Below are 13,206 nucleotides of genomic sequence, written 5' to 3' on the forward strand. Positions count from 1 at the left end.
AAGTATATTAAACTTAAGAAGCGATAAGTAAATAAGATTATAGCCTTAAGGTGGAAGACAATGGTAGAACATAGGTATCTTTTATAATTTAAAATCGACCCTGGTTAAAGAAGATAAGGTATTATGATAGCCATTGTTTACTTAACCAGACTACAACAGAATTTATTCTCAGATTAAGGGCTTATAAAATGGTACATTATTTGAGAGAGAGTATTTTGTTGAAACAAGGAGAATAATTTTCAATTTTTAAAAGTGATTTAACAACTTTTGCATGAAGTAGATGTAGCTTATGTTTGTGATTTAAGCAAACTGGTTTGAGTGAAGGATTTCTCTGGAATGTCACTTGTAGCAGTTTATGAGAAGCCATGATTGTTAGGCTGAGGCCTATTTTAAGAAATCTATTTTAATATATGGTACGCATTTCATTTTGAAACCCAGAGCAAACTTTTAAGAACTGTTAAAATGAAAAATCTTCTGAGGGAAAGATATCCTTGTCTGAGATACACGTTGTTTAAAATCTTTTCCTTATCTCAAATTTCTTTAAAGGAAAAAGTGGCAACATTCACTTACCATAGCTCATTTTTGTTAGTCAGTCTTGGTATTAAGTCTTTACTAATTTCACAAGTAGCATAGGAATGCATTCTCATGGTAAAAGATTTAGTCCAGAATGAAGAGTGAAGGGGCACCTGGGTGGTTAAGTGTCTGCCTTCAGTTCAAGTCAGGACCCCAGGGTCCTGGGATCGAGCCCCACATCAAGTTCCCTGCTTGGAAGGAAGCCTGCTTCTCCCTCTCCCACTCGCCTGCTTGTATTCTCTCTCACACTGTCTCTCTCTCTCTGTGTCAATTAAATAAATAAAGTCTTTAAAAAAAGAAAAAGAGCGAAAATCCTTCATTTTCCCTGATCTTGAATTCCTTGTCTCCACTGTCAGTTTAGGATGTATCCTTCTAGTCCTCATACACCTGCACATACGTATACTGAACATAACTTTTTGTTTCTTTTACCCAATAAGGTTTTTTTTTTTTTTTTAAGATTTAATTAATTCATTTTAGAGAGCAAGTAAAACAGCATGCCTGTGTGAATGAGCAGGGAGAGGAGCAGAGGGAGAGGGAGAGAGAATCTCAAGCAAGCTCCACACTGAACATGGAGCCTGACCCGGGGCTGGTCTCATGATACTGAGATCATGACCTGAGCCAAGGTAGAGCTGGATGCTTAAGTGACTTGAGCCACCCAGGCGCCCCATGACTGACTTCTTAGACTTGATAGTCTGATCTTTCCAAGTCAGTTCATATAGGTATACCTCATTCTTTAGATGATTGTGTGGTGTTCCATACATGGTGTGGATGAACCATAAAGTATTTGATTACTCCTTTCCTATTAGTGGAATATCCAGACTTTCTTTAAAAAAATTTTTCTTTAAACTATTATAGATAGCTACAGTGAACATCCTTATTTGTGCACACTTGTGTGGTGGACATATGAAATACTTGTTTAGGATAGGTTTACAGAATTTGAATTGCCAAGTGAAAGAGTATGTATGTATATTAAATTTTGATATATACTGGCCATTTCCTCTAATAGGCTTAAAAATATAAAGTGACTCCTTTGAATTTCTATCTCATTTCAGAAAGATTGCTAGGACAGTGATCTCTTTGTACTTTCAGTCACCCTGAAAATAAGAGTCCTACTCCTTTTTTATCTTTTCTGATACCTGCATTCTCCTATTCACATCTCATTTTCTGGGCATGTACATGTTCCAAGCTATGTCCTGGGTTCTTGGTTAGAGATCAGAGTCCTTGCCTTCAGCAGGTTCTCCACTTAGAGATACCACTCCGTGGTCTTACCATAGCAATAGGAACTATCATTTCACCCTGTTACTAAGGTTTTTATACAACAGAGACTTGGGCTGTTTTTTTAAGTCGATTTTTAGTTGTTGTTTTTTTTAAGATTTTATTTTTTTAACAGATCACAAGTAGGCAGAGAGGCAGGCAGAGAGAGAGAGAGGAGGAAGCAGGCTCCCCGCTGAGCGAAGAGCCCGATGCATTCTGAGCCGAAGGCAGAGGCTTTGACCCACTGAGCCACCCAGACGCCTCTCGATTTTTAGTTATATATGTAGTGTCTGTTTTATATAAATGTTTTAATAATACTAATATATTACATTATGTATAATATAAAATATAAACAATATACATAATTATAATATAGATATTATACATAAATAAAATATGTATGTGTAATTATACACATATAACACATAATACACTAATATTAATGAGCTTTTTCTAGCTCATGAGGTATAGTCATAAAGGTATGTGTTAAGGTATTGTATAGAGGTATATGTATTATGAAGTATGAAAACTCAAGTGCCAACTTTTTTTCTTTAATACAGGAATGGGTTGGACAAGTGGAAATAAGTGCCCTTTCCCTTATGTACAGGTAAACACTATAGTAACATTAGGAAACAAAAAGTGAGTGGGAAATTAGTATATATTCCATTATACTAAAATTGTTAAAATAGCAAAGCAGTTTTATGCCTTAATTGTGAAGCATCTTTTCTAAGATTTTTTTAATTGCATCAATTAGATTTGGATGTTAAATATGTCAGTGTTTAGAAATTGTAATTCTCAAAATATCTTTGGGAAGCAGTACAGACATTTTTCCAGGCCTGTAAACAATATCACTCATCAACTTGATAGAGGAATGATTTCCTACTTTCTCAGGGATGGTAGCTTCAGATGGCCACTAGAACAGAGGCAAAACATCATGTTAGTATTTAATTACTTTTGTCTGGGAGAAGAACAGATGACTGCTTTATTTTTTCTTCTTGAAATGTCTGTATAAAATTTCATCTTCACAATTTCTGTAATTTTGAAGTTTCCTTTTAGAATTATATCTGAAGTTAACATATATGCAAATTATATTTGGAGTTCTACTTTTTAAAAAGGTACTTTGATCCAGGTGTTTTACAATTAAGTTATTGTATTGCTGTCTTTGTTTATTGCTCTCTCCACGCCTGGGACATTGCACGGCACGTATTAGGCTCTTAATGAATGAACGAACGAATAATGGTTAAGTCATGAAATACATTTTCCCAGAAGTAATTGCTCAATTTTACTTTCAGGAAAGATTTTATAATTTATCGGGAACCAAATGTTTCTCCTTCACAAGTAACTGAAAATAATTTTCCGGAGAAGGTAAGAATTTTTCTAAGTGTTTCTGAAGGATTTCAGTAAAAGAACCACTTGCCACCTTGACCTTCTAAGCTATAGTTTTAAGGTGACCTTTTGAAATATTTTTGTATGAAGGTTATGATAATTTTTTTAAACTTCCTGTTAATCGTTATTGAGTCATATTTTGTATTTGTTTTTTTTCCCCACAAATCACAGTGTTGAACGCTATCAGAACATTACACTAGAGGAAAAAACCTCAGATACTAGTGTATATGATTAACTAGACCATTTTGCATCACTATAAACATTAAGTAAAATTACTTGTGAAAGTAGGTTCTGCCATTGCATCCAAAAATACTTGGGTAGTAGTGATATATTTCTCTTTATAAAGATAATTTACTGGCTGAGATGTTATTATCTAGTCCCAAACTGGAAACAACTGAAAAATTATGTAAAGACTAGAAGGAAAAAAAAAACAACCTTCAGTTGGTTCATTGTTATAAGAGAACTTTTTTTTTTTTTAAGATTTTATTTATTTATTTGACAGGCAGAGATCACAGGTAGGCAGAGAGACAGGCAGACAGGAAGGGAAGCAGGCTTCCTGCTGAGCAGAGAGCCCAGTGTGGGGCTCAAGATGTGTGGCTCGATCGCAGGGCCCTGGGATCATGACCTGAGTCGAAGGCAGAGGCTTTAACCCACTGAGCCACCCAGGCGCCCCGAGAACTTTGTTTTAATTAGCTGCTTTGGAATCATCCAGGCCAAGTTGAAATGTTTTGTCATCATGCTAATGGTGGTAAGAGGGAGGGGAATTGAGTGAAATACTACCTTATAAAAAGGACTTTGGAGTTCCTAAAGGTGCTTGGCTCTGGATTTGGCCTATCTAATATAAGTTTTGGAATACAACATAATCCAAACAAAATCAGTGTGTCTTTTCATTTGCATAAGCAATTGACTATTTAGAAAGTACTTAAAACTAAAACAGCAGAAAAAAAATTTACTTTTGATTGTGCCTCTTAGAGGTCAGCATCTTCATAAGGTTTTGGAGTATTTAGTATTTTACAGTCTTTTAACTGTCTTTTTTTTTTTCAGTAGTGGAAATTCTGTTGTTTTCAGGTATATTGTATATTTTTTGTGATCCCATAAGCATTTCCCCGGATCACTGAGAACTTTTTGATTTAAAGACATTTCAGCATTGGATATACCATAATTGACCACATTGAAGCCTTAGTTTGCTCTAAAATAATCTTTTTTTTTTTTTTTTTTTTTTTAAAGTAAGCTCCATGCTTAGCATGGTGGAGCCCAGTGTGGGGCTTGAACTCACCACTCTGAGATCAAGATCTGGGCTGAAATCAAGAGTTGGGCACTTAACCGAGTCACCAGGCACCCCTAAAATAATCATTTTTTAAAAAATCTTATTTGTGAGAGTATGTGCAAGAGAGAAAGAGAGAGGGGTGGGGGAGAGAGAGAGGAACGGGGAGAGAGCAAGGGAGAGAGAGTATGAGCCAGGGTGGGGAGAGGAAGAGGGAGAAGCAGACTCCCACTGAGCAGGGAGTCCAATGCAGGGTTGGATCCCAGGGCCTTGAGATAATGACCTGAGCCAAAGGCAGATGCTTAACTGACTGAGCCACCCAGGTGCCCCTAAAATAATCCCTTTCTATTTATTAGTAATTCAGAGAAATTGGAGGTAAAAGTTGCTGTGTGTCATAAGTGAAGGACTGAAAGGTGTCTTTAATTTTTCCCTTTCAGGTATTACTGTGTTTTTCAAATGGAAATCATTATGATATTGTCTATCCCATAAAGTATAAAGAGAACTCTGCAATGTGTCAGTGTGAGTATCACCATCGTGTTTGTGTAGGAAGTTACATTCCTAAGCTATACAGTCCTAATGCAAACAAGTCTGTTTTGTTGCATACGAAGATATGCAAAGAATCTTGGGTTAGCAGAAGTATTAATACTATAGTGAGAACTTGTTTGACTAGGAAAAAATGGAGCTAGTCAGCTCCATTGACTCATAAATACAGTTATTTTCTGCAATAATTCATTTCGATAATAAGGATTTGTATGTGTTTTTAAAGTTGTTGGTGTAGAGCTTGAAAATCTAAAGGAGCAAATCAAGCATTTGATTGTTTTGACACTAGAACAGGGCTTCTTAACCTTGACACTACTGCCATTTTGGGCCAGATAATTCTTTGGAGCTGTTCTGTGCATTATGAAACCTTAAGTATAATGTCCCTGGCATGTACCATGTGGAGAGCTCTCTTTTTTTCATTGCAACAAGTAAGAAGCTGTCCAAATTTTGCCAGGTGTTTTTTAGAAGGATAAAATCCTCTCTCCTTCCCCAGTTGAGAATTACCACTTTAGTAGTTCCTTTCTACCTTACTCTCCTTTATCATCTGTCTGATGAAGGGCACATCGTTCAAACAGAGCATCAGTGCTGTAACACTGTAACAGCTTTTTCCTTTGTTCTTAAGCTAGTGGTGACCAGTAAAGATATGGGTAATGCAGTTTTATAAAATAGATGGATCTGTTTTAAAATAAAAAAGTGTAGCTGTCTGTATCCTAGTCTGTGTCCTCCTCTTCTAGCTGGTTAAAATCTAGACATTTCAGCTTTGGGAAGGATAGCTCATGGAACCTTCCTTACCCATACTTCTCTCATGCCTATGTTTTAGATGTTATCAGGGGTGGCAGAAAGGTGATCTGTGAGAAGGTGGTCTCTTTGGGGACTCATTTATAGGGTGGGTACCTGTTGTTGATGAATTTTTAGTTTCAAAAAGATTGCTGCAGTATAATTAAATCAGAGTCCTAAATGCCATCTGTAATGTGTTTTTGAGTATTTGGTAATCTATATTTTTGTGTTTTCTAGAGGTTTTTTGGTTTTGTTTTGTTTTTTTTTTTTTAAGCAAAAAAGTTGATTAAATATGCTTCTTTCTTTCAGTGGCTGCTCAGAATACATTTTACAACAGTTGTTTTTGGAGTCCCTTATGAAAAGCTGTCCTCTTCTAGGAATCTTAAAGTTTCTTAATGTTTTCTTTCCACATCTCTTAATGTTGGGTAGATTATGTGACCTTTTTAATTCTCAAGTTTCCTCATCTGTACTGTTAGAATAATAATACTTTGCTGTGCGTGGAATGAACTATGAACATATGTAAAGGGTTTGCACAGTGCTTGGAATGCAGTAATTGTATGCATGTTTAGCCTTTACTGTTATCATACTTGTTTCACGGTTGTGGTACCTTTTTGTGTTTTAAAAATGGCAGTAGCTTATGTAATGATTTCAAATTAATTACAGAGACAGAAATTCTAGTTGGCTTTCTATCTAGGTAACTTTTCGACTAAATTGTATTACTGAGCAGAAGGTGTTACAGGTGCCCTAGTTAGGATTTTAGAAACCTGGGCAATAGACATTGTCAATTTTGTGTTAAAACATAACATTAGTTAATGTTGCATAACATTTCTCTTATTAATTGCAGCTCTCCTTTATGAATTGCTGTATGAGAAGGTATTTAAAACTGATGTTAGTAAAATATTGGTGGGACTAGACACTTCTGAAGTAGCTGATGAAAACAACAGTGAAATATCAGATTCAGAGGATGACAGTTGCAAGTAAGAATAAATTTAAGTCCTAAAATCTTTATAGTGCCCTATAAAGAAATAGTTCAATAAGGAATGTGAGTCATGGAGATGCCTCACATATTGAGGTATTATATACCTCATTATGTACCTAAAATACAGCAATCTGCAGTACAAGATTCTTTTTTCCTGCCTCTGATTTTACCTAATTTTTATTACGGGACTGTTTTTGAAAGTTGATGCTTTTGGTTGATAGGCTCTTTCTTGTATAATCTACAAGTATATGTACTTAGTATAATAGACTTAGTTCTGCCTATATGTGTGTGTGTATTGTAAAATTTTAAGGTTAACCTGTCATTTGTTTACATATCCAATGATGAAAAAATGACCATTTTATTTCTGCAACTTTGTTTCATTGTTTCCTTACTCAGATAATGCCTTCCTTTTTCTTTTTATATAATACTAATTCCAAATTGGGGTACAAGTATGAGAACAGCTCTGGGTAATGTCTCTGTTTAGGATTGTGAATAAACACTTTTTAACTTAGAGTCTCGGAGGCCTTTTCCACACAGGATATGTACGATAGTGGTTAAGAGCTTGGGGCCGTGGACAGCCAAATCTGGTTTCAATCCCAGCTTCCTGCTAAAGTAACTAGACTTGGGGCAACTTACTTAAGTTCACTAGTGTGCCCCAATTCTATATAAAATTAGGATATATTAGTATTTCCTTGGAGGGAAATTTGTAAGAATTAAAAGAAATATTGTATAATGTGTATAGCCTAGTTTCTAGGTATGGCGTCTGACATTTTTTAGTTCTAATTAACAATGTTATAACCTTTACTCTCTGTTTTATAAGAGCTCTACCCAATTCCATTCCTAGTCAGGGTAATATTATATTATTCCTAGTGTGTGAGAGTATGAAAGCCTACTTGGTGTTCCATAGTGAAACTAGAGAAATAAATGACATTAAACCTTAGGATATCTAATTCTTTATTGAATATATCTCCTTTTATCAGAAATACCAGGCATTTGTTGAGTTACATTTTTCTGATCCTCACTGAAAAAATGATTGACTACCATTACTTTGTAAGAGAGAGATGAGTCAGGTTAGAATCTGGGTCTGCTATTGCACACTTAATTCTAGGATAGAGTAACTTTAAAGGGATAGAAGTTCTGCTCCATCATTTAATCTAGGCTCCCATCTGATTAGAATGTGCCTTTGAGCTTAGAGGAAGTTGAGAGAGCGAGTGATTAGCTTGTTATAGGTTATTACCTATTATGGTGTGGAGGGACTTGAGCACATGCCCTTTGCTCCCTGCTCATCATTTTAGCAACAGTTGGGTCTGGAATAGCAGTTGACTGATGAAATACGTATGAAGTTAAGGCTAGTAAGCTGGAGAAGCTTATTAGGAAAGGTGTGTTCATTGTAAAGTCCAGTCTTTCTAAACTGCTAATGTGTGGCCTTTGGAACATGGAAGCCATTTTTTTCCTCCAAAGATTGATTTACTTGAGAGCGAGAGAGCATGCACCCACAGCACATGCAGAGGTGTGCACGAGTAGAAAGGGCAGAGGGAGAGGAATCTCAAGCAGACTCCCTGCTGAGCACAGAGCTTGACAAGGGTCTTGATCTCTTGACCCTGAGAACACCTGGAGCCCAAGAGTTGCCCCACTGCCTGCACCACCCAGGCTTCCCAACATGGAAGCCTTTAAAATTTTTTTTATTCTTAAATTTATTTTAATTTACTTATTTTTTTAAAGGTCTTATTTGTCAGAGAGAGAGGGAAGGGGGAGAGAGCGTGCACACAAGCAGGGGGAGCAGTAGGCAGAGGGAAAAACAGGCTCCCTGCCAAGCAGGGAGGGAGCCTGTTGTGGGGCTCGATCCCAGGACCCTGGAATCATGACCTGAGCCTAAGGCAGATGCTTAACTGACTGAGCCACCCAGAGGTCCCTGAAGCCTTTTTTAAATTAACTTTTTGTTGCATTAATAACATTTCTCTTCACTTGTATCATGTCTGGCCTAAGGAGGCTAAGGCTTTAGTTAGGGAAGAATGCTGCATAATTATGGTATGATAGTTAGGCATAGTTTGGGTAATAAGGAGGATGTCACTCCTCTCTTGTGCCTGGATTCTTTTCACTTTCATATTGGTCAGTCCTGAAATAGTGGGAAGTATGGGTGATTTTTTAGTCTAGACTGTGGTTGCAGTCTCTTAAACATTGCCACATTTAAGGGCTCAGATTTGGAGATTGTCCTGAAGACTGAGATTGATTAATTAAGGAGGAACTGTAGGACAGAAGACTACAGTTTCGTCTCTTTTGTTCGTCCTGCCATCACTATGTCCTGCGTTTCCAATCTCTTGGTCACCCCAGGGTCTTTCCACTTGCTGTTCTCTCTGCCTGGAATACTGAATATCCATATGATTCGCTGTCTCATCACCTGTAATTCTTTATTCAAAAATGCATCTTAGCAAGTCCTTTCCTCATCTCACTTATTTGTTATTTCAAGCCTATGTCTCAGGGCTGTCACTTCTGCTACCGGGACGCCACCCTACCCTGTAGATAGTACTTATCATCATTTAACATACTGATAACTTAGTTTGTGTCTGCTCTCATTTGTTGTGGAATATTTTGTTTAATGGAGCCTCATCAATATACCGAAAGAAAATTTTTACATTAAATGTTTTATAAATTCAGTTTTTCCATCCACCCAAATTTCATAGTTCTTTTCGTTTGTTTTTTTGATGATAGAGACTTACGTAAAGAACTACTGATAAAGTTTTTGATCTATATCTTAATATGCATACACATGTGTATGTGTGTGTGTGCATGCATTTGTATAAATACATCCTTATACTAAAGCTTGTATCAACTCCACTGGAATATAGCTTTGACTTTTTGAAATATAATTATGACTGGAGATTTTTATGTGAGGTTAAGATAAGTTAATTGCATAAACACATTTTTATACTTTTAATTATGGTTATATTTCTTTTGTAGGAGTAAAACTACCACTGCTAATGATGTGAATGGAGTTAAAGCTTTGTCAAGTGATCAGGTATTTTTTTTAATGGTTTTAATTAGTTCTTCCACTTAAGAAAGCTCATTAATTTAGTCTTAATTTTTACTTGTACATTTTCTTTTCTTTTTTTTTTTTAAGATTTTATTTATTTGACAGGGAGAGAGATCACAAGTAGGCAGAGAGGCAGGCGGGGAGCGGGGAGCAGGCCCCCTGCTGAGCAGAGAGCCAGATGGGGGACTCGATCCCAGGACCCTGAGATCATGACCTGAGCCAAAGGCAGAGGCATCCCTTTACTTGTACATATTTAATGGAGTCGGGATCATCTGACTCTGAGAAAATTTTTGTTGACTTCCTAATTTTTAAAGTTTTCTTTTTCATTTGATTTTACTCTTATACGTATCTCAAACAAAAATGTTTTAAAAGCATTTCTGTTCTGTGTTGATTGGACTTCCTGACTTTGTTTGTTTAGAACCCGAAAAACAATGGGAACTCTCCTAGCCTTCCTTTGTCTAGAAAGGTTCTTAAGTCACTCAATCCAGCAGTCTATAGAAATGTGGAATATGAAATCTGGCTGAAGTCTAAGCAAGGTAAGTTAATCTGTATTTTCCATAAAATTGCTTTGTGACAGTTGAAAATAATTAAGTCAACTTGATATTTATACTCATACTGTTTACAGCTCAACAGAAACGTGATTATTCCATTGCTGCTGGCTTACAGTATGAAGTTGGAGATAAATGTCAAGTAAGTGATTATATAGAGGAAGAAAAAATTTTACTTAATCTTTATTGTAATAGGAATTAAGACAGTTCAAGTTTGAATGTGTTGTTAATTTGAGATTTCAGAATATATTTTATTACATAGGCATTTTAATAGTTGTAAAAGTTTAGCTTTTTGATCCATTAGAGTACATTATCAAAATTGTATGTATATAAAAGCCATGGCATCCCATCCTGTGATCTTTAAGTACAATGTCAGTCTTTGAAAAACTTGTTTGAAAGAAGTAACAGTAACATAGTAGATTTTTAGATATTTTCATTACAGTTGGCAGATTGCTGAAATTGATTCAGACTTGACATTATAGGCCAGTTTGTTTTATGAAAGTCATCCTAGAAGATTTTGATGGGTACATAATGGTTTTCTGTTGGATTGAGAAAGAGTGAATAGTAATGAAGGGAGTTTTGCCATTCATTTTGAGTAAACTATTGCTCTGGATTTAAGTAGCTGGTTGTTAAAGGGGAAAGTTGGGTTAGATCGGTTCTCAACTTGGAGTGATTTTGCAATCCTCACTCCCTATTTGTCAGTGTGTGCAGACAACTTTTGTTGTCACAGCACAGGCGGGGAGGTGCTATTGACATTCACTGGGTAGAGGTCAGGATTACTGCTAAACATGCTGCAGTGCATAGGACACCCCCTCTTACCCCTAACAAAGATTTGTCCAGTCTAGTGTCGATGCACCAAAGCTGGAGAAACTGGATAATTTTTAAGGTTTCCTGTTTTTGTTTTTGTTTTTTTTCCCCCTGGAAAAATAGTCCTCTATTTCCAAAACAGAAATAACCTATGTACATAAAAATTTTATTTGGAGATAGTTTTCACAAAAAATGGTTTTCATTGAGAAGTGTTTCCTTTTAAAAATTGCTTTGAAATAGTCATTGTCAAACATTTTTGCTTGACTTGTGGTAACACTCATTTCCTGTGTGGTGAAGTAGTTTGTGAAAAGTATCTGATTGACAAGGATTATATTAGCATCAATGATAGCCTATCTCAAGAACTTTTAAAAGTGTTTTGATTCTGAGGTTTCGAAAGGAAAGGAAGAAGAGGATATAATTTATTTATGTTCTTCCTTATGGAATTGTCAGAAATGTGCTGTAATCACAGAACAGAATTGTGGAATCTTTTGTTACAGTGATTTGGAAAACTTGGAAAAAAACAGAAGTGACTCTCAGGCTTATTAGGCACCCCCCCCCACCCAACTCCCCCTTAACAGAGAAGATTGCTTATCTTATGCTGCATCACTAAAACTTGCTCGTTATTTTAAATCAAGTATGTTTCCTTTGAAGTTGCAGTGCTTTTGGTAAAGTAGATGCTCTTGATAAAGTAGATGGTAAAGCAGATATTTGTTTTAATTTTTTCCTTTTAAAAGTATTTTGTTTCTGTACCTACTAGATAATCTCACTTGGGTAAAATTTAATTGATATTCTATTACAGAAACTGCTGTGACTCAAAGGTGATTTTACTCAAGCATTTAACATGTAGTTTAAACTTTTGACACAGATTAAAGAAAGAACTGTTTTATTGCTAAACTGTTGAAGGCGGGAAAGCTCACTAGCCTTTTGTGAGTAATGAAGAATGAAACCTTAGCCTCAGGACTAGATCTAGAAATAGGAAGTTAACTTGAAGCAGTGCTGCGTACCTTGGGCTCATAGTGCAGTGATCAGCAGGTACCCTGTTCATGGATTACTGTTTGACTCTAGGAAGAAACCTAAAGGCTTACTCTTATCACAGTTTGCTGGTGGGTATTATGAATTGTGTATTAGAGAACACGTCATGGATCTAGTTTTAGGGAAAAAAGAGGTCACAGTTACTCATTTTGAAAATTGAGAAAGTGAGAAGGTAATAGTAATTATAATATGAGGTGCTCTCATTTATAGAGTGGTTGCTATGTGTTAGTACCCTTTCTGTATATCATATGTTCCTTATTCCATCTCCATGAGTCCTGTGATGTAGGTACTATTATTAGCTCCATTTTGCTTGTGAGGACACTGAAGCATGAAACAAGTAACTTGCCAAAGGTCATATTGCTGGTAAGTAGAAAAGATGAGCCTAGACTCCCAGTATGTGCAGGCTGGTGCCCTTTGTTCAGAAGTGGGGCATGCTGCCTCTCTTTGGAGCTTGATAGATTGTGCTCCTGCATCTCCATGAATTACTTATAGAAACGGTTTATAAAATTTTGGAAATGTGAACAAAAAAAGGCTAGAGGTACAGAGGTCTGGGAGGTCAGAAAAGTTTTATGGTATACCATGTTGAGTTTGATTTTGTTTTTAACAGTATATAGTAATTTTCTCTTTAATTAAAAATAAGATAAAAATTTAAAAGGTGATCATTAATGCAAAGGAAGCAGGTGACTGACTTTTCTTTCTGGAATTGTTCAGCAGGTTAGGTTGGATCACAATGGAAAATTTTCTAATGCAGACTTTCCAGGGATTCACTCGGAGAATGGACCAGTTTTGGTCGAAGAACTTGGAAAGAAGTATGTACTGCTCTTCAACTGAGGCATTTACTGTCTGTTCCATTTAGCCTGTTGTAATCATGAGGATTTCTAAAGGGCCCTATGTATTTGTAAATTAATCAAAGGTATTGCCTTTGTGTAGAAAATGAATTCATTTAGATCTCTTGAAAGAGCAGTTTGAGTTCAGATTTTGTGTTTTGTGTGTTAATGTATTTTAAAAACTTGTT

At 36.1% G+C, this 13,206-nt stretch overlaps 1 protein-coding gene across 5 annotated transcripts in view; it reads left to right on the top strand.

Moving 5' to 3' along the window:
- OTUD4 (OTU deubiquitinase 4) overlaps positions 1–13,206 on the top strand; it is a 47,819-nt gene that overhangs the window by 12,911 nt on the left and 21,702 nt on the right. For 4 of the 5 annotated variants that reach the window (XR_006817462.1, XM_045998148.1, XM_045998151.1 and 1 more), the window contains exons 4-11: positions 2,388–2,434; positions 3,120–3,192; positions 4,915–4,996; positions 6,639–6,771; positions 9,732–9,789; positions 10,223–10,340; positions 10,430–10,494; positions 12,903–13,000. Coding sequence is in view for 4 of the 5 variants with exons in the window: in XM_045998148.1 (XP_045854104.1) it covers positions 2,388–2,434; positions 3,120–3,192; positions 4,915–4,996; positions 6,639–6,771; positions 9,732–9,789; positions 10,223–10,340; positions 10,430–10,494; positions 12,903–13,000 (674 nt within the window). In the remaining variant the exon portion in view is untranslated. The remainder of the gene's footprint in view (positions 1–2,387; positions 2,435–3,119; positions 3,193–4,914; positions 4,997–6,638; positions 6,772–9,731; positions 9,790–10,222; positions 10,341–10,429; positions 10,495–12,902; positions 13,001–13,206) is intronic. The other variant, XM_045998149.1, reaches the window with a different exon arrangement.

The sequence above is a fragment of the Meles meles genome, chromosome 2 (genome assembly GCF_922984935.1).
Source record: "Meles meles chromosome 2, mMelMel3.1 paternal haplotype, whole genome shotgun sequence".
NCBI lineage: Eukaryota > Metazoa > Chordata > Mammalia > Carnivora > Mustelidae > Meles > Meles meles.